This window comes from Pleurodeles waltl, chromosome 5 (genome assembly GCF_031143425.1).
Source record: "Pleurodeles waltl isolate 20211129_DDA chromosome 5, aPleWal1.hap1.20221129, whole genome shotgun sequence".
NCBI classification, from domain to species: Eukaryota; Metazoa; Chordata; class Amphibia; order Caudata; family Salamandridae; genus Pleurodeles; species Pleurodeles waltl.
The window spans coordinates 1,752,853,829-1,752,875,298 of NC_090444.1; the positions used below are offsets into that span (position 1 = coordinate 1,752,853,829).

A 21,470-nucleotide genomic window follows, 5' to 3' on the forward strand; every position below is an offset into this window, starting at 1 on the left:
GCTGCACCATTAAAATCATGCCCCTTTTAACTGCAAAGGTGACCACAATTGTGACTGTCTGTTTAGTAGTAAAATATAGCAATATTTGGTGTTTAGAGGAGCTATGACTACTTTTTGCCACTGTACCTTTCAAATCATGGCATCAATGCCTGCAAGATAACGGATTTGTGTTTAGTGGGGTTCCAAGAGCTTTTAGGCATGGTGCCACTGCACCTGCTGCACCATTCAAATAATGATGCTTACACCTGCAAGTTTACTGCACTTGTGACTTCCTGTTTAGTAGTAGAATATAGCAGTATTTGGTGTTTAGAAGGGTTCTGACACCTTGTGGCTCCGGTGCCACTAGAAATGACTGAGTGGTAATTAAGAATCGAACACACAATTCATTTTAATATTTACACTTGTTAATCATCAGAAATGTAATTATTAAGTTATTAAAACCACAACATAACAAGCACAGTCGCTGCTTGCTTTATATCTGCACTCAATACTCCATTGCAAGATGGTCGACATGTTTATACACATTTCAATGCAAATTGACTTGCGTTCAGTTCATCTTTTTGCGTATTATCACTAACAAGTAACCAATCACCAAAATCCTGAAGGTACTTTGGCCACAATCCACACAATGGCAAAACAGGAACAGAAAGCACAGCAGGAAGTGACCTGCTAGCCAATAAAAAGCAAGTAAATTCAAGTGAAGTTGGAGAAAAGTTTGAATGAACAAACGGGAAATTCAGGTAAGTAAGGGGCTAAGTAGAGGCGGGTTCTTGGTCACTTTAAAGATTATTTTTTTTAGTACCATAAGACTTCGCAAGTACAGCGCTGTGCAGGTGAAACCTAAAAATAAATACGCATCACCCTGATGATATAAAAGAAAAACATGCTGGTAGCAGAAATTTGACTGTACAATCACTGCAGCATCAAAGGCAGATACAGTGCTGTGGGCTGATGTCTCATGTATCACCAATTCGAGCAGGTTCGGATCCCAGTTGTTACACCAGTTGGATTGCTGGAACGAAAATCTTCTGCATTACTTTTTTTGAAGTTGTGTGTCCTGTCTGTGTAGTTTTTAGCACAGCCCAGGTGTCCTCCCTGTAAGCCTGACAATCGTGCAAAGCCCACAGGAGGGGCTCATTTCATTTATTCGAAGCGTGACTCTGAAGTCAGGGGATCATCCAAAGTGTACCTCCTCTTCAATTATGGAAGGTCGAGCCCTCTCAACTAAATGGCACTGGCGGCAGCATTTTACAGTCCAGTGCACAGGCTTTTTCTACTGCAGCCATGTAGGAAGACTGCCCACCAGCGTGCCTTGAATATGGTCCTCCAGCCCATGACGGGGAGCCTCGACCTTCACGTTTGGGACAAGAATGAAGGATGCATATGTTATAAGTGGAGTTGTGAAAGTTACAAATGAATAGCGAGAGCTGAAGTCTGCTGGACCTTGCTTGTGTGTACTGCTTCATCCTGTGTAGGTGATGTTTAACCCCGACATCAAGCTTACACATACACACTCTCCATGCCCCTTCTTCAAAGTGGTTGAGGGAAGGTAGACAGCCCGTGCGAACCCCAATACCCCCCTCTTGAGTGTTGTGGTACCTCCTCGGACACGAGTTCTCCACATGTCAGTGTTGTGTTGTAGAATTCTCGACAAGCACGCGCATGTCGAGAATTCTACATTCCAGGAGAGGACGGTTGGAGTCGATGGAGAAGACGGAGGTGGGCGAGGGATCGTTTCTGTGTTGCGGCTATTTTTAATTAATAAACATATTTATATAAACTCCTGATCGGAGCAACTAACTTTATTACATTGGCGACAAGCGCCTACCTCCATCTCTGCGTCACCGTGGCACGGAAACGTCAAGAGTGGACCCGCGATCCTGACTGCGATGGCGACTTCCATCGGATGGCACGAAGGAGAGGGTCGACGCGCATGAATTGTGAGGAGGAAGCGCGTAGTGAGCAGGAAATATATTGGGTTTTTTTTAGGTTTTTTTTTCTCCAGAAAACAACCCCTACCGCCTATAAAAAAAACTCCAAATGAAGTGGCGGCCACCTTGGGGGTAGAGATACAAGAAGAAAAAAGAAAAAAAACAACCCCGAGCGCCTATAAAAAAAAACCCGAATTATGTGGCGGCCATCTTGGGGGTAGAAATACAGGCTGGAATAACGTGGCGGCCATCTTGAGAGTATAAAATCGATTTTATTTTGAAATTGGACAATTTAATGTGGGATAATCATCACACAAGACTGAAACTGTTTATCACCGATGTTAGATATTGCCTACATTTATGTATTAAGACTTAGTGGGCAGGACTTTTCTTAGAACAAAATATATCTAACAATAGTTTGTCCATACTGTAACATTGTGTGTTACCATGGCTACCAATACGCAAGGTATAGTGCCACCTCCCACATTCCTTGCACAACCAGGTAATCCACCAATTCCTTGGGGTGAATGGATTGACATTTTTGAGAATTATTTGGTAGCACTTGATGGCCAGGATTTGAGACCTGAAAGAAAAAAAGCTATTCTTTTAAGTACTATGGGTGAGGAAGGCCAACGTGTATTTAAGTACTTACCTCAACCATTAATAGAAGAAGGTCAACCGGAAATGGATGTATATAAGGAGGCGTGGAAAAGATTGGAAAAAAGATTTTCGAAAGAAATCAACATTGTCATGGCAAGACATACATTCTATACTCAACCACAAAGATATGAGGAGAGTATTGACGAATTTGTCACAAGGTTAAGAGAGTTATCCACCAAATGTCAATTTGGTGCAATGACTGAAGAATTAATACGAGATCAATTAATCGTTCAGTGTCATAGCAAAAAAATGCAGGAGAGGTTATGGGCAGCCAAGAATCCGTCGTTGAAAGATGCTATCGATATAGCAAAAGTTGTTGAACAATCTGAATATTGTATGAGGGAAATGGAAAAGAAGGAGAGGGTATCTAATGGCAGTTCTGAAACAAATACAACTTGTACTATGACAGAAGGAAATGATGTTTTGACAAATACAAAAGGGGGGCGTATGCTCAAGGGTGTTAATAAGAATAACAATGTCAACAAGTATTACAGTAAGGGTTGTACGAGATGTGGGAGTAAGTTTCACAATACAGACTCAAAATCTTGTTTTGCCTTGGGTAAAGACTGCATGAAGTGTGGTAAAAAGGGGCATTTTGCACGTATGTGTAAAAGTACTGGAAAATCTAGAGTGGGGGTCATTCATCAAGATTATATGGAGGAGGCCGAGGAAATAGATAGAGTTTTATCCATAGAGAACACGGGACAGGAAATAAGAAGTATACATAGACCTCCCAGACCGACTGCAAATTTTATGGTACGTGGGAGAAAGGTGCGACTGATGATTGATTCTGGTTCGTTATATACAATTGTGCCCAAGAGCTTATTAAGTAAAGAATGGCCCAATGTGCGTCTTCTACCAAAAGATATCAATCCTGGTGGGTATCAAGGTGAGAAAATAGATATAATTGGCTACATGTTAGCCAATATAAGTTTTGCAGGGAGACAAATTGAGGGCAAAGTTTATGTGGCTACTAATGGTCCACCAATTCTTGGTTGGCATCATCAGTATGATTTACACATAAAATTGGATCCCAGGACAGACAATACGGTCATGTTGTTGCAAGATGATAACTTAGGTAATATATTGGAGGAATACAAAGAAGTTTTCGCTGATAAGGTAGGAGAACTTAAAGGGTATACACACAAGATCATGCTAAGGAAAGATGCTGTTCCTGTGCAGCACAAATTGAGGAGGGTTCCTATTAAGGCAAGGGGTGAGGTAAAAAAGATGATTTGTGACATGGTACAAGAGGGTATTATAGAACGCATTGAAACATCATGTTGGATCTCCCGAGTGGTCATCACAAGTAAGCCTGCTGGGTCTTTGAGATTCTGTGTCGACCTCAGAACACTTAACCAGAATATTGTGGTGGATAATTATCCATTGCCCAATATTAATGAGTTGATTTTACTCCTGAGAGGGGGGAAATACTTTTTAAAGCTAGATCTTAGGAGTGCATATCACCAGGTCAAATTGCATGATGAATCCAAAGAGTTAACTGCGTTTATTACTATGGAAGGGGTTTATCAGTTTAATAGGATGCCATTTGGGTTGGCTTCAGCGGCAGGTGTATTTCAAAGAATAATGAGTGATATATTTGAAGGGGTTGATAATGTGCTGTATTTTCAAGATGACATCCTAATTTTTGGGGAAACCTTGGAAAAACATAACCAAGTGTGCATTAGAGAGAGTTAGGAGTGCAGGTCTAACCCTAAAAAGAGAAAAATTTAAATTCTTAGTTGAGGAAATTGAATATTTGGGTTATACCCTCTCTGAACAAGGAGTAAAACCAATGAGGAAACTTTTGGATGCCATTGAAAAGGTTCCACCCCCCCAGGATAAAGAACAGCTGAGGTCATTCATGGGACTCATTGAGTACTACTCCAAATTCATAAAGAATTTTGCTGACAAAACGGAGAGTATAAGAAAACTCTTACACAAGGGGCAAAAGTTCCAATGGGAGGGTGATCAAGAGATGGCTTTTCAAAATATAAAGAAAGAAATGTGTGCAGCAAAAGTTTTGGTACCTTTCAATGTTGAAGCTAAAACTATTATAACAGTGGATGCGAGTGCAATTGGACTAGGAGCTGTACTTTCGCAGAACTCTAACAAAGGTGAAGAGACTGTAGCTTTTGCATCACGGTCATTGACCAAGTCGGAACAAAATTATTCAGTCATCGAAAAAGAGACATTGGCTGCATCGTGGGGCATTGAGTATTTCAGAACTTATGTTTGGGGACGTAAGATTACATTACGCACTGATCATAAACCATTGTTGAGAGTACTGTTACCTGGGGGTGCCAACAAAGTGTCTCCACGCCTGGCCAGATTAGCTGCAAGGTTACAGGAGTATCAGTTTACTATAGAATACATTCCTGGATGGCGTAACGTTCAGGCAGATTGCCTATCTCGCTTGCCATTGAATTGGCATGAGGTAGATAAACAATGTGTGCAGGATTATGAGAGCGAAGGTGCTGTGGCAAGTGTTGAAGACGTGCTGGAATGCACTCAAGGTGTGGTATCGCGTGAGGAATGGTGTGAGGAAATGAGAAAAGATGAGGTGATAAAGGACGTAATGAATTTAATTGTTGGTGGAGAAAGGAGAGAGAGTACGTTGAACCCTCAAGTTCGACCCTATGCAAAAATTCTGGAGGAATTGTCTATAGTTACTAGGAATATCGTTGTGAGGGGTGACAAGTTTGTTCCTCCGGTGGGCGTGAGGTATAAACTGTTTTGGTTGGCTCACGAAGGTCATTTAGGGCAGACTTTAACGAAGAAGAGACTAAAGGAACATTTTTGGTGGCCAGGGATTGATAACGATGTTAGTAATTGGGTCGAAAGGTGTGTTGATTGTGTGGAGAGTGAGAAGAGGTTTAAAGTGGGAAAACAAGGTTTATCGGGATCCATATCAGATCCTGGCATAATGTGGCATACAGTGTGTATGGATTTCATTGGACCTTTGAATGGTGTTCCATGGGATCTAAAGTATGCGTTAGTAATGATTGATGTGCATTCAAAATGGTTGACAGTGAAATTTATGAAGGAGATCACTACCAGAGCAACTATTAACACAATGCAGGAGATTTTTCATGAAGAAGGTTATCCAACGAAACTCATTACAGATAATGGGACACAGTTAGTTTCCCATGAGATGGAGCAATTTCTTAAACACGCAGGGATACATCATTCACGTACTGCATTGTACAATCCTCAGGCTAATGGCATGGTAGAGAGGTGCAATCGGATGGTAAAAGGGGTTATCAACATGGCTATAAGGAATGGCAAAAATGTACGTACCATGGTTGATGATCTTGTGTGGGCGTATCGCACCACTGTGCACAGTGTTACGGGTAGAATTCCTTTTGAGGTGATGAGAGGTAGGAAAGCATGTACAAGAGTTTACCCATCATGGTTGGTGTCAGTGTTAGAGGAAGGAGATTCGATCCAAAAGAGTGCAGGGACATCACGATCAGTCTCAGAAAAGGATATTAATAAGGGAGATTTGGTGAAAATTAGAGTGGTGAATACTGGAAATAGTTTTATGAAATTTAGAGGGCCCTACTTAGTTAAAGATGTACGTGAATTTCATGTTGTTTTGGAAAATGGTGAACGGTGGAATAAGAGGAGAGTAGCCTTGTATTGCAGAGGTAAGGGAAATGGAAAGAGGAAGGTATGCTCTCAGAGATGGGTTCCAGACGAGAATAGTGTTTTTTTGTTTATGAGTGATGAAGATTTGTTGGATAAAGGAAGAGTGGATGTACAGGAGAGGGATAATGTGCAAAATGGGAATCAACATGAAACAGAGATGAAAACACTTATAGATATGAATAAAGGGAATGTTCAAACTAAAAGAATAGGGTCAAGACCTCGTAAACCTCCAGAATATTTACGAGATTATGTTGAGTGAAGTTGATTCTGAATTATTCTACATATGTTGTGTATCTAGTAAAACTTTGTATATAGTTTCAAGATATATGGGGTTGTGCAATTCCAATTTGTTTTAACCCAATGAATGTTATTGCCGATGGTTTTAATGTGCAATTTGTATTTGTATCTTTGTATTTGATGGTCTATTATTGGTTTCAATCCATTATTGTGTTATTCATTGTAAAGGGGGTGGATATGTTGTGTTGTAGAATTCTCGACAAGCATGCGCATGTCGAGAATTCTACATTCCAGGAGAGGACGGTTGGAGTCGATGGAGAAGACGGAGGTGGGCGAGGGATCGTTTCTGTGTTGCGGCTATTTTTAATTAATAAACATATTTATATAAACTCCTGATCGGAGCAACTAACTTTATTACAGTCAGTCAATGCACATTACACTCCGGCCTGCCCAAACCGGTCCCAGTGGCATGAATCCCACAAGTGACCACAACCGTGAGAAAAGTGCTCTCAGGTCTTGATGAGCTTAGGGACTTTCAGAAACTGCACATCCTGTAATTGGCTCTGGCACAGTGACTTGGCCACCAAGCAGATACTGGCATCCTCGGTCAAGTCATCTGTGTCTACTGGAAATTGATGAGGCTTACACACGTGTAGTGAACGAAAAGTGAAACAGAAGAAACTCTCCTGGATTCCCATTCAGACTACAGTCAGAGCCTAAATGTGAGAAATGCGTGCAGAGTTGCCAGGCTATTTGACCTGAACTGAGATGGGAACATGCAAGGAGCTGATCTGCGCCTGTCAAGAGGCACGACCTGATCCCAAGGAAGCACAAGGACCTACTGGTTGTCAGGACCGTCCTCGGGACACGGAGAAACAAGCACTGCCTATCTGAGTAAAGGAGCCCCTCTGCCCTCAACCAATCCTTTTTACAAGGGACTCCCTCAAAATGTCCTCCTTTTCACCCAATAGGGACCAAAAAACAGTCCTCACTCCCCAGCCATGTAGTTCCCATCCTGCACGCATGAGGAAATTGAGTGGATTCCAGAAGCGTTCGAACCATTGTTATTCCTTACAGTTCCAGAGATATCGATGGATAAAGACATGGTACACTGTCCATCAGTTTTGACCAGTGATAACCACGTCCATGGCTCCGGTTCCTGTGGGAGTTCCAATACCACAAACATTCTACCACGACCAGTAGAGGAGCTTCTAGGTACTGGGTATTTCCGGAGAGACAAAACATTAGGAACTTTCCCCACCACAAGCCAAAGGGACCAAATGGGCAGGAACTTCAGAAACTGGAATCTGATCCCCCTGTGGTCACTAGTGGCAATCTGCTGGCCACCTAGACACTGTGGAAGGTTTGAAGAATTTCTGTAGGAGAGAATCTTCTTGTTTGGGTGGTGGGTGTTGCAATCATCATTATGAAATGATAGAGGTTCTACTATTTTTAGGGGGTGCCTCTTGTGTTTGAGAGCATGATTGGGTACCATAGGTGGACACATAAAAGTAAATCTTGCGTACAGGTATCCCTGCCGATAATCTGTCACTCTAAAAATATATTTGTAGTTAAGAAACCAGAGTACTTTGGAACATTTCTGCTCCAGCCAGAAAAATGTCACCAAAATTATAATGGCCGCAGGGCTCAATGTTAAATGCAACTCTAGCACTCAGCACAAGGTAGATATTAAGATGTTTACTGTGTAAACTTGGATCCAGAGGTTGATGAGGCCTTCTGATTTTTTAAGTAGATTTTATTTTCTTAATATACTATTCACTTACTCGTTATTAAAAATAATTTATTTTTCTAAAGAACTGATGAGACATTTACGTTACTGATAATACTCAATAGTTTCACACTGGTTCTGAGTTTCTACACCCATCCACTCCCTAGAGTGACCCCTGAATGCTCACACTTACAGCCCGAGAGAGCCTTAAGGGAGCCCCTTGGCTTTCCTACTTGGTCCTGTGTCACCAGCAGTGAATGATCTTAGCCTTACAGGACATGCCCAAGTATATTCCAACTGCCCCAGGCACTTAGAAAAATGCCACACAAGAACGATTCAGTTACTCATTCTTCCAAAGTTGTTTACCAGTCTAAAGCATCAAGCACTATAAGAAAATCCAGTTCGCTATTATGTACACATAATAGGATCAGTTTCTCATATTCCTACATCATAAATAGTCTGGGAGAACCTTATAAATGTGCATCTTCACTGCTAACCAAGGTATCAGGCCAATTAGAAAAATGGAGCGATATCCATGAAGTTGTTATTTTGAAGACTGTAGCCTAGCAAGACAATTATCATTCCTGTGCACTGTTTTTTAGGATCTTGTAATATACCCAATGAGACATTGCTATGTATGTAGTCAATAGGACCTATATCGCACTCATCTAGCTATGACAAAAGAGAACTGATGAGTTTTCCAATAATGGTTTGTTGGTGGAAAAGCAACAGAGGAGGAAGACGAAGTGCCCCGAGTTTTGGGTGTCAAAATGAAAAATACAATAGAATGATAGGTGGAACACTTGAAATATCTCAGTCGCTAGTAATTACTCAGACCACTTCCCACTCTATCATTTTTTGCCCACCATGTCGCCTAAGGTTATACCCACCCATATGCTAATCATTCTTGCTCCAATAGGAACAGTCTAACCTGAACTGTCAAGCCAGATTCTCTCTAAACTTTACCACAAGCAAATTAAGACAGCTTTCAGCCTAACTGGGCCTCTTCAGTCAGGTGCAGCTTGGTTCTAGTGGTAGAGTACGTATATATGTATGCACAAATATAGTATTTTTATATGTAAACCTAGTCAAAAGGCATTAGTGCACTGTACATGGTCCAATGAGCAATAGTCCCATGTCTGGCAATACCCGTAACACTAAGGACATCACAACGCAGAATACAAAAAAAAAAGTTATGCTTAAAAAAAACTTGAATTAATCTCAGCCACTGATAATTACTCTAAGCATCGTCCTACTCCACCATATTTAGACCGAAGCCTACCAGATAGCAAAGCTGTCTGATTTGCTAAAGACATCTTGGGGACATTTGTAAAAGCTTCCCTGGGAACGCATTCTACCCTTGCTTACCATTGGCTTTGTGGTTTGTAACTCACGCTTTCTGGCTTTCTATTCGCTGGTTTTATTTGTTTTAGGCTGTCCAGCTTGAGTTTGTCCCTCATGAAGAGCATTGCTAATTTACTGTATACTTCCGAGTACTCCCTTTCTGTAAACAGGCTTTAAAATATTGTTCTTACTTTGTCATATTTGCTGTGCATTCAAAGACAGAGGTCAAATGTCAGGTTTTGTCTTCCAAGGGAGCCTGGTGTTTACTTTTACTTAATCTGACTGCAAAGTCTGACGATTTATGTGACAATCGTGCAGTGAAAGGCTTTTTTTTTTTTTTATAATAAACAACAAAGTTGAAATTTCTGTAATGAACTGTGCATACAATTCAGATTACATTAGAATTAGGAAAGCACAAATAAAGTACACTTTTTGTAATTCTGAATTGTGGGGGAAACAAATATTTTAATACAAGCAAAACAAATCAATATACTAGGTGATGACATGTACACACATTATCATTTGTGTGCTGCATACTTTTAGCAGTAAAACTGTATGCCTATGCAAATATAATTGTCATTTCAATTGAAAATGTGTCTGAATTGGCAACACTACTGCACCATGCATACTCCACTTTACACCATTCCACTCTGCACCACACCACTGCACTTTACTCTGCACCTCTCCACTCTATGCCACTGCATTCTACGACACTTCACTCCACGTTTCTCTCCTCTACTGTACACTACTATATAGTATGTTATATGTCAATGCACTATTCTACACAACTGCACTCTACATCACTCCAGTCCAGGCCACCCCACTCTACTTTGCAGCACACCACACCACTCTGCAACACTGGACTCTGTGCCACTGCACTGTAAGCCACATCACTCTGCTCTGAAACAATCCACTCTACTCCAGTCTGCGCCACTGCACTCTACGCCACTCTATGCTAAACCACTGCACTCTATGCCAATCTCCTCTGCACCACTGTACTCTATGCCATTCTACACTACGCCCCTGCACTCTAATATACACCACTGCACTCCACTCTGCAACACTTCAATCTACCCTATTGCACTCTACCTTATGCCAATGCACATCACTCCACTCCACTAAAAGTCACTGCACTCTGCAGCACTCCACTGCATTCTACTCGGCACCACTCTAGTCTACGTTGCTACACTCTAGGACACTGGACTCTTTGACACTCTAGTCTACTCTGCACCACACCTCTGCATTCTGCAATGCTGCAACACCTCACTTTACAACACTATTCCCTCTTATGTCACTCCCTGCTACTCCATGCCAATATCTTCTATGCCAAATGTTTAGCCATGCTGAAGAGCAGCCATGCTTGTGAACAACATGGATAAAACACATTGGCAAAGCCAACAGCTCTTGCATAGGTGAGACCTACTAGATTTGCCAATGCTTGTTTAGTGGTAGCAAGTTTCCCTGTAAGGGGTAGATAAGGTGCACCTTTGATAGGTTGGTGTTCAACTTAATATCAAGTGGAACAAAAAAGGATCAAGCATGATCTGTGGTGGGATGTGATTCTAAATGCCCCAGGTGAGCTTGAAAATGTTTGTCTTATGGTATTTCCCTTTTTGTATTTCTTGAGTAGAAGCCTGGCTAAGTCATGTGTTTATGTGGTGCACTGCAATCAAGAAACCTACTTTTTTTTCCTGCCAAGCCAGACAGTGTGTTTGTGGTTACTGATTTGAAGTTGATGTAGCAAGTCTTTAAAATATTATGGGAACAGCTAGGTTTGTTAAAGGTGGAAGTGGTGTCACTAGATTGCTCTGGTAAGTCAAACGTAGGCATGTAAGGAACTCTTCAATCAATCAATCAATTAGGAATTTGTAAAGCGCACTACTCACCTGTGAGGGTCTCAGGGCACGGAGGAGGGAAAGGGGGGGGGGGGAGTGGTAGGTGGTAGTGGGGGAGAGGAGGTGCTGCTACTGCTCGAACAGCCAGGTCTTGAGAAGTTTCCTAAAGGTAAGGAGGTTTTTGGTCTGACGCAGGTGGGTGGGAAGAGTGATCCACGTTTTGGTGGCGAGGTGAGAGAATGATCTACCGCCGGTTGTAGTTCTGTGGACGCGTGGGAGGGTTGCGAGGGCGAGGTCGGCGGAGAGGAAATGCCGGGTCAGGGTGCAGAGGAGAGTCGTCTGTTGAGGTATTCTGGTCCGGTGTTGTGCAGTGCTTTGTGAGCATGGGTGAGGAGTTTGAAGGTGATTCTCTTGTTGACTGGGAGCCAGTGTAGATTTTTCAGGTGGTATGTGATGTGGCAGTGGCAGGGGATGTCCAGGATGAGGCGTGTGGAGGCGTTCTGGATGCATTGCATCCTCTTCTGGAGTTTGGCCATGGTTCCTGCGTAGAGGGCATTGCCATAGTCCAGTTTGCTGCTTACGAGGGCTTGGGTGACTGTTCTTCTGGTTTTGGTGGGTATCCATCTGTAGATCTTTTAGAGCATGCGGAGGGTGTTGAAGCAGGAGGAGAAGATGGCATTGACTTGCTGGGTCATGGATAGTGAGGGGTCCAAGATGAATCCTAGGTTGCGTGCGTGGTCGGTGGGAGTCTGAGTGGTTCAGGGAGTGGCAGGCCACCGGAAGTAATCCCATGCGGAGGGGGTGGAGCCAAAGATGAGGACTTCCGTCTTGTCGGAATTGAGTTTAAGGCAGCTGCTCTTCATCCATTCGGCGATGGCCTTCATTCCTTTGTGGAGGTTGGTCTTGGCGGAGTCCTTGGTGAGGGAGAGGATCAGCTGGGTGTCATCGGCGTATGAGAGGATGCTGAGGTTGTGGGATCGGGCCACGTTAGCGAGCGGGGCCATGTAGACGTTGAAGAGGGTCGGGCTGAGGGACGAACCCTGGGGTACGCCGGAGATGATTTTGGTGGCCTCCAAGCGGAACGGGGGAGGTGGACTCTCTGGGATATGCAGGTGAGAAAGGAGGTGACCCAGTCCAGGGCTCTGTCGTGGATTCCCACATTGCTGAGGGGTGAGCGTATGGTGTGCTGGCAGACTGTGTCGAACGCGGCTGAGAGGTCTAGGAGGATGAGGGCCGCGGTTTTGCCACTGTCCAGTATGGTTCTGATGTCGTCGGTGGCGGCGATGAGGGCGGTTTTGGTGCTGTGGTTGCTGCGGAATCTGGATTGGGAAGGGTCCAGGGTGCGGTTCTCCTTGAGGAAGCGGGTTAGTTGTCTGTTGACAACCTTCTCGATGACTTTTGCTGGGAAGGGGAGCAGGGAGATAGGCCGGAAGTTCTTGAGGTCCTTTGGGTCCGCCTTGGGTTTTTTGAGGAAGGTGCTGATCTCGGCGTGTTTCCAGCTCTCCGGGAAGGTGGCGGACTCGAAGGAGCTGTCGATGATCTTCCGTAGTTGGGGTGCGATGACAGAGCTTGCTTTGTTGAGGATGTGGTGAGGGCTTGGGTCAGATGGAGAGCCGTAGTGGATGCTCTTGAGTGGACTTTGGGAAAAGCAAGGCTACAGCATTGTCAATATCCAGGCACAAAGAGAAATAAGACTTGGATAATGGCTTTACATCTGATTTTGGGGATGACCTACTATGCTAAAATGAAATTAACCTTTCACCTTGCGGAGTTTCAAAAGGTAAGGGGATTCTAGGAGGGCCGACTGGGGAAAGCTGTTATGTGAATCTGTCCAGCTTCAAAATGAAGACCCAGTCTTGCATATCAGCTCGCAGGGTGCTGTTCACAATGATGAAAAAGTTGCTCTTTTTTGGATTTGAAATTGAGATAGACTGCCAACTGGATCTCAAGAGCCTATGTGGAGTCTCTGGGGCTAAGCTACGTTTAGTTACTAGTAAGCTTTGATTTCATGATTGAACATAAGGTCACAGATTGAATGTGAGTAGAGGATGGTAACCAGGAACGCCACATATTACTGGTAGCCTCTGTATCAGGAAAGGACAATTTATGTGAGTTGCTATCAGTCACATTTTAAGGAAAACCAGCACACGTGTAGCTAAACTCTGAGCTTGATACAAGGATGTTGATCGGGCCTTGATGATCAATGGCATTAAAGGAAGCTAAACCAGAAAAGCAAAAGAAGTTGTTGCATGCACCTAATCATTAGCATAAAAGAGCATCTGGATAGTTGCTTTCGCATTGCTGCAGGATTCTCTGAAACTGGACTAGTAGTCATCTACCACAGGCTTGTTGATTTCGTCTAGCAGTTGGGTGGGGGTCAGCTTGGGTGACCTTCCTAATTATTTTTCCACATAATGGTAGTTCTGTAAAGCACTAGCAAATGGCAATATTGCCCAAGTCGAGAACAGCTTTTTAGGTCTGGCCTAAAGAAAGGTTTTAGCCGTCTTATCCATCTCACGTTTCCAAATAAATTAATATTAAAATAACAAACATATATACTTGCATAATAGGGCTTTTGGACAGCCATTTGCATCCATTGATGTGTTCAAGTGTCACTCAGGAATAGTTCCTACCCAACACAGCATACATTAAGGGGCACGGGGTCCGCGCATTTCATCCAATGGCTGTCTTGCACTGTGAGAGATAGCATTATGCCTGATCTTTAGAGAACAGCTACATGAAAAAATAATCCACTTCAGTGCAGGGTTGATAGCTGAGCCACTACCTTATTTGTATTTGTTAACACTTTTTGCATAGGTTTGCAAAAAAAAAAAGAATTTGTTTTTGCTTGCTTTCCCAGACCCATTTGCTTTGACAGTGCTTGTTCAAGAATGGGAGGATCTGACCAACTTCCAGTATGCAAAAGAAGGTCCCTGTGCAAGTTATGTGGTCATTATGCTCAAGAGGAATGAGACTGCTTCGTCTGGCAGGGAATGTACAATGCGAGACGGAAGACTATCATTCTTGTGTACGGTGTCTTTGAAAGTGATGAGAATATCTGTAAGGATGGTAAATGTGAACAATTTGAGGGAGTTCCATTTTGGTCTGTCGCATGGAGCGACAGAAGGAAAGCTACTAACTCACTGTCAATGTAGTGGTTGATCATGTCTGTTTCTTCGTAGAAGAATTATTAGATGATTTTTGCATTTCTCGGTTTACCCTAGAATTGGGGGGTCTGTGATTTTATCAATACAATGCCTCAAGTCTGAATTAGGCTCAGCATCTGCGGAAAGGGTCTGGCTGACTCGTATGTAGTTTTGACCTATGGCGATGAGGATCCATCATAAGGTACAGAGAGCTTCAGTTTAACAAGGTTATTTTGTTAGATTTTGCATTAATTATTTTGTTGAATGTCAGCATCTTGTTTACTGCTGGTCCGGTTTTGCATGAATCATCATGCAGAAAAGAAGTTTCATACAGCAAAGCTTCAGACCGGTGACAATGTCAACACTGACTTTCAATGAGCGATTGAGTGAATCCGGGAGGGATATGGTTGTGGAATCAGTTGTGGTTGCCATGGTGATCAGATTTTGTTGGCAGATGCCAAAAGAGAAATCCTTGAAGAAGAGACATTGTTTGAAAGTTTTAACTTACCATTACACAGCTACCAGCCCATAAATGTAGTTGTAAATTTGACCCAGTTGTGAATTATCCAGCTTATGTGGCTAGCTTCCATAACATTGCACCAACTTAAAATAGTTGGCAAGAGGTACATACAAGTAAGTCTATAACTCTTATTTCAGAATTCAACTTCTGGAGTTTAATATGCCTTTTTCACTTCCTCGGAATTCCTCTGTAATTCTTAAACTAACTACTTGATTGCTACGTTGAAAACAGTGGATGAACGTGGCCCTTTTATTCATAAGGGGAGTGCACTTGAAGGGCAATGTTTAGTACATTGGCTGTGTGATTCTCTGAACCCGGTAGTGGGTAGACTTGAAAACCTTTTAACAGTTATGCTTGGACTCTTCACTTTTACTATTGAAATGAAAATGGAAAAAAATCATAAAGCCACATGTGTTAAAGTTACATTTTCTTCAGACTGAACTTCAGAGATTCTGATACTTAAGTGAAAAACACCTTCTTCACAGCAACATTCACCAATAAATTAAAAGCTGAGAAAAGGCTGCCCTTGGTCAGGGCATGTTGTCAATTACCGTCCAATTATGGTTCCAATTTTGAGCACGACAGGTAATGTATTGTGAACCAGCTGTCCCCAGATACTCGCAATATGTCAGAACTGCTCCAGCTTCAGAGCTGCAACAGCCACTCTACTGGCTTTGAGTTACATTCTCAGCAGGTTGAAGGAAGCTGGTTATGTCTGCTAGACCTGTTGCAATTTAACAAAGACCTCTCATTTCCATCTCATTAGGTGTGATGAGCTCTGGCACGAGAGTTTTGGAACAGTTCTCTTTTTATCCGACCAATAGCTTTTAACAGGTCAGAACTAAGATGTATACGTGTGACCTGTTACATCTGTGTTGAAACAGGATTGCATCTGGTGCTCTGTGCTGCTCAGTTCGTGTGTAGAATTCCTGCAAAGACTAACTGGCTAGATGGACATCTCAGTTCATCAGTATATGGGTGACACTCGGCTATATCCACGAGTCTCAATCATAAATAAAATCAGTCATCTCAAACTGTCTCGGAAGCACATGGAGAACAGGCTGCCCCAGTTTTTCCTTAAAGTAAACCCTTTAAGGGCTGGTCTAATGTAAATCCTGTTCCCTTTTCAAGCTCTTAATTGGTAAATGTCCAGCGTGGTTTAGCTCGGATCCAGGCTCAACTGTGATCAATAAAATTATCAGCAATGAGAAATCAAATTACTAGCTACATATGTTGCATCAGATTAAGCCTTACATAAATTATACCATTTTTATGACTGGTGCAGGATTGGTAGTGTCCGAGGTGAACTCTGGAAATTCAGCACTTGCCATATTTCTCTCACTTGCAATTACGAGGGAAGCTTTTCATGTTCCAACGCGAGTAACACAGGGCGTTAAGAAGTTCTATTAAAGTGCAGGCATACATAAGGAGCTCAACTGGCTTCGTCTTGGGGAACAACTGCCGTTTAAGGTTGCATACTATGCATTTAGGAATTACTCCTTCGAGTCATTCCTTCAAGGCATTAAGTATTTTCATGCTCTTTCCCAAGTATCTAGAAGATGCCTCCAGTAGCACCTCAAACCCTTATCACACTATTAAAATTCAGGAAAAAAATTACACAACTTCTCAGGTTTTTTTCCATTGTACAATGCCCCCTTGACTCGTGCTAAAAAAATATGGCTTAATTTCACCCAATAATCTTTTTAGGATGATACTATGAAACAGAGCGAATTATGATCCTGCTGGACCTTGGAGAAAGCAAGAGACAGTAGAGGGCCTGACCCACTAGAGCAAGACATGGCTGCATCCAGCACAGATAAGGATGCATCACCATCCCTCAGACACAGACACACACACACACACACACACACACAATACCTCCTTTCATTTCAGGCTTCCCCCTTGAGGCGCAGACACCCAGCAGTCTCATGCTATACAAAGGGAGGGATTGCATTAAAGCAGAAAGAACAGACAAAGCTCAAGGTGGACTAGAAAAGAGCTTGACCTAAGCAAAAATAATTTGGGAACAAATATGTCAATGTCATCGGAGCAGATCGGTCTGTGTTGAAGTTTCTCTTAAACGTTTTGCGTCTGTAATTGTAACTAGGAGTGGGGTAGCCCCCGGTTATTGCAATCCCCTTTGGTTTTCCTATAAAGAACACCATGTCGGTGCAGTCAGTGAGGCATATCTCACCTCTCCAAGGTTGTGGTGGCAGTCCTAAAGTGGGAAATTTGCTTTGCACAATACACTTGGATAAATACACACTCATGCACAGGTGACACTACACTATCGACACAGAAATCACAGAAAAAAATCCTAACTAGAAGAGGTTATTCCAAAGAAGGAAGACACAAGACAGTCTGAGTGTTCCCACGGGTCAACCTTATCTAACTACAACCACACGCTGGTCCTGATGAACATTATCACCCTAACAGTAAGTCCCATTGTCTACCAGAACTTATGTAGGTGCACTGCTGCAGACCCGCATTAGTGCGGACGTGGCGATAGCACAGCAGGTCAGGCAAGGAAGTGCTCTGGCTCTTGGCACTGTTGCCAGCTGCTGGCAAAGAGGATTAGGAACGAATTTGAAAAATAAAATTGGTCACATGAGAATGTAAATGATGAGATTTTGGTTTCTGGTAGGCAACCATGCCTCCGATTATATAATTAGGAATTATTATTTAGCTAAAAAAAATAAACAAAAAAAGGATTAAAAGAGCATCAAGAGGATTTACTTGAAATAATGAGCTTAGACAATTTTACTTTTTTTCAAAATCTGCTGATGCAATTCCAGGTAAGCTGCGGCTGTAAAGATTTATGTTTGTGCCTCAAACAAACAAGTTATTTAATCAGAGATTACATAAAAAAATAATGAATAAATATCACTTACCTGGTGCAGGGACACTAATGTTGTATTGAGGTAAGATAAATAAAAAGGCAGTTTTCGCAGTGACCTAGGAAAACAAAGACAAGCAAATGTTAACAGGAGTCAGCATGAACTGTGTGTGTGTGTGTGTATAAATATATACATATATCATATATACAAACACATTAGTACTTTTTAATTAACTTTATGGTGACCCCAAAGGACACTGGCTACGATACAGAGCAGCCTCAGTTATGGCACACGCCAGCAAACTAGAAAGAACAAAAGTGATCTTTGCAACAAGCACCCCTCCCAGCCTTGTACCAGCCACATGCCTCCAGGCTGGGAAATACAGACGGATCTAGGACAGAATTCCTTTTCCTCTCCTCACAATTGCCCATTGTGTCGTCTGAAATGAACTGAATAAATCTGGGTGGGAGACTCAGGAGTGTCATCTTAGCGTCTCGAATATTCTCCCAAAGTTCACATTCTTCTCCCCAACTCTCGGGCTTTGAAAAGGTGCAATCCTCAGGTTACGCGCCTTTCACTGCACCGTCGCTGATCCCATTCAGATCCATGGCGATGGCAAAAACAAGTCCAACAACACACCGTACACTAATATCACCATCAGTGCGCTGCAAGAGTTCAGTCCTACCCAGGAAGGTGCTGTGCTGCAACGGGGATACAGTGCTAGTTCTACAGGAAGGCAATGCCTGCCAGGTGCGAAGGGCGCCACCTGCAGGAGGGTAACAGACTGACAGTGCAAGTAGCCTTCACTTTCCGAAGTGAGACAAGAATCCTTGCACCGTGCTTGCTTGCAAAGAGCACTCTGTAAACATTACCTGGGGCATTACAAGAAAAACCCTGTGAAAGCATCAACCTTCTTGCTCAAACCAACATATTACGGGGCGGGGGTCAATTAAAATGGCTATGCACAGTTGATAGATTCAATGCCATGACACATCACTACTCTCCGTGCTGAAAGAACATGTCTGGGCCAAGGTCTCTATGAGGAGCCTCCTGACAGGTAGATGTGTAAAAAATGCATATGCGGCATCACCTTCACCACCGTTAGTTCACATAGACCTTGGCCATTACATCACAAGGCACTGCAGTGACTGAAAGATGTACTATTCAAGCTCCAGTCCTAGCAATTTGGGAATGGTCTGCTGAAGTAAAGACTGTGCAATTATTGACCAGATACCACAGAAAACTCCACTGCCTCGGAGACTGGGATTTGAGAATGTATGCACAGGTCTAAAATCCACTCCATATATCTTACATTCCTGTTTGCAAATGCGAATCAGCGCAGCCAAAGCTTCTGCATGTGCCCCAGGCCTGGACATTACTTTCGGGATAGCCTTCGTTGGCATGTGTACATCAACGTGAAAAGTGTTTCATTTCCCAACCTATTAAAAAATATAATGGCTTATACTTGCACACAAGCCTGAGGCTTTGCCAATTAACCCCCATTCAGACACTGTTCAGTTGGAAGGCATTTCCTTTCTTACCAATTCATCAAGTTTCAAACTGTTTAATGACACTACAAACGCTACCTAGAGGAGATGATCGGAGGTACAAGACCTCCAAAAGTTAAACAGTGCTATCGCTTACTACAATAGTGGTCTAATCGATTTTGCTAACCGGCATAAAAGGAAGGTTACAGGACTTGAGTTTTCACATCTGCAAAATGCGCCTTTAATTAACAACGCAAGTCCACAGAGAGCCATAAGGCACATATGACGAAGGTTACAACAGTCTGAAGCAATTTACCTTCTTTTGATAACACAAAATCAACTTCAAGACAAAGGTCATACAACCATAATGTGACTTAGTTTTCTGATAAAAAAGGTTTCACTTTCTAAAATGACATAAGGTCAGTTAAAGGCAACCAACTCAATAAAAAAGAGAGCAAGTACTGAAAACAAGGCAAAGGCTCGATATTTTGGACGTTTAAGAGCACTGGGCTACGAGTGCCAGGATAAATCGAAAAAACACAGGTTCCCTAGGATTCAACTGTATAACTCACCGGTACAGACATTCATGAATAAAATACTGCATTCAAAAGAAAACTTCAACGTTAAATGTTTTTACATCATTCTACACAATAAATACTTGCAATGCGTGAAACATCGCAGCTGGAAAGACACTAGAAAAGGAAGAATAAAACAATGGAGAAGAATTTTTTTTTTAAAAACAATACACATACACAATACACAAATACGGTGTGCGCAGCAGAACATAACAATAGAATTTCAGGTGTGGGTCACGCAGTGCAAGTACTCGTCTAAATAGAAAAAAAATACACATGGTGCAGAAAAATATATCAGAAATGGCTGGCTGAACTTGGTTTTAAGAGAAAAGTTAACCCAGTTTAGCATATGTAATAGGAAGAAAGTCAAAAACATATATCTAAAGTTTAATCCATTGGATTAGCGTCAACATTTTGACCATAAGGTTAGCCAATATGGATTTTTCAGGACGGAGAAAATGCCCGAGATTGAATATTCAAATTTAGAATTGTCAGGGGACAACCGTCCCAGAGCCCAATAAATCGTTGGTGAAGAGTGAGCTTGCAAAGAAAGGAATGATTGATCACAAAGTGTATATATATTTTTTGGGGAAAAAAATGTTATACACAACGTCGCAGCAGGAAAAGAAGAGGAATATTCCTGACAATCTAAAGTATTCTCATAACACAAGAAAGAGACGTGTAGCACACAATAAGCAATGCTTTTAGCTGCTTGTAAGCAGGCTGACCCTCAGCGTTATGTCCAACTGTCCCTGAGAAGGGTGTAGATGGTGATGTGAACATATGGCCAACTTTGATTAACTTGAGACTCCATTTTTTTGTGAACTGTCCATATACATTTTAGGACCACACACAAAAGGTCAGTATGTGAAAATCTTGCATCCAAAATCAAGATACCCAAAATTACGGAAAATAATAAAAAAAGCGACAAAGGAGGGGGAGTTTGGACTGGGTGCTCAAGAACCACAGTTCTCCGAGGCTCTTGAACCAGAGGGAAACAGGTGGTGGTGTTCAGATCCTGAGATAGGGCCTTAAGCACTGGAGCTAAATGTAATCCAGCGTGGTTTACCTGTATTAGAGAAAAGGTTTCATCGTAGGGCATGGGAGATGCAGCCGTGCCCTGCCCTCATTCAATCAACCACCCTACTCCATCCCAAGGCTGACTGCTTTCTCGTGTATGAGAGAGTGGTCTACCAGCTCCACAGCCTGAATTGCGCAGCCACCGCAGGGGATGGCCGAGAATGTTCAGTAGGTTCTGAAGCAAATCTTCAAAGGCGGTGGAGTGCTTGGGATCTCCAAATATAGTGCAAGTGCCATTTTAGGATCAGGTAAATGCCTCCCCTTGTAGGTGAGCGGTGGCAGCCAATTTAATCCTGGCAGGGGTTGAGGGGGGGACAACAGAGTAAAGACTTTGGAGATGCTTAAACTGTGGTCATTACACAATTTCTGTTTTTGTGGAGATGCAACGTTGCCAGGCTCTAAGAAGCATGCTAGGGCTGGGGGAGGGGGCTAATTTTT

At 42.6% G+C, this 21,470-nt stretch overlaps 1 protein-coding gene across 2 annotated transcripts in view; it reads right to left on the bottom strand.

Moving 5' to 3' along the window:
- TRAM2 (translocation associated membrane protein 2) overlaps positions 1-21,470 on the bottom strand; it is a 157,668-nt gene that overhangs the window by 79,734 nt on the left and 56,464 nt on the right. For both annotated transcript variants that reach the window (XM_069236148.1, XM_069236147.1), the window contains exon 2: positions 17,945-18,008. In XM_069236148.1, the coding sequence (XP_069092249.1) occupies positions 17,945-18,008 (64 nt within the window). The remainder of the gene's footprint in view (positions 1-17,944; positions 18,009-21,470) is intronic.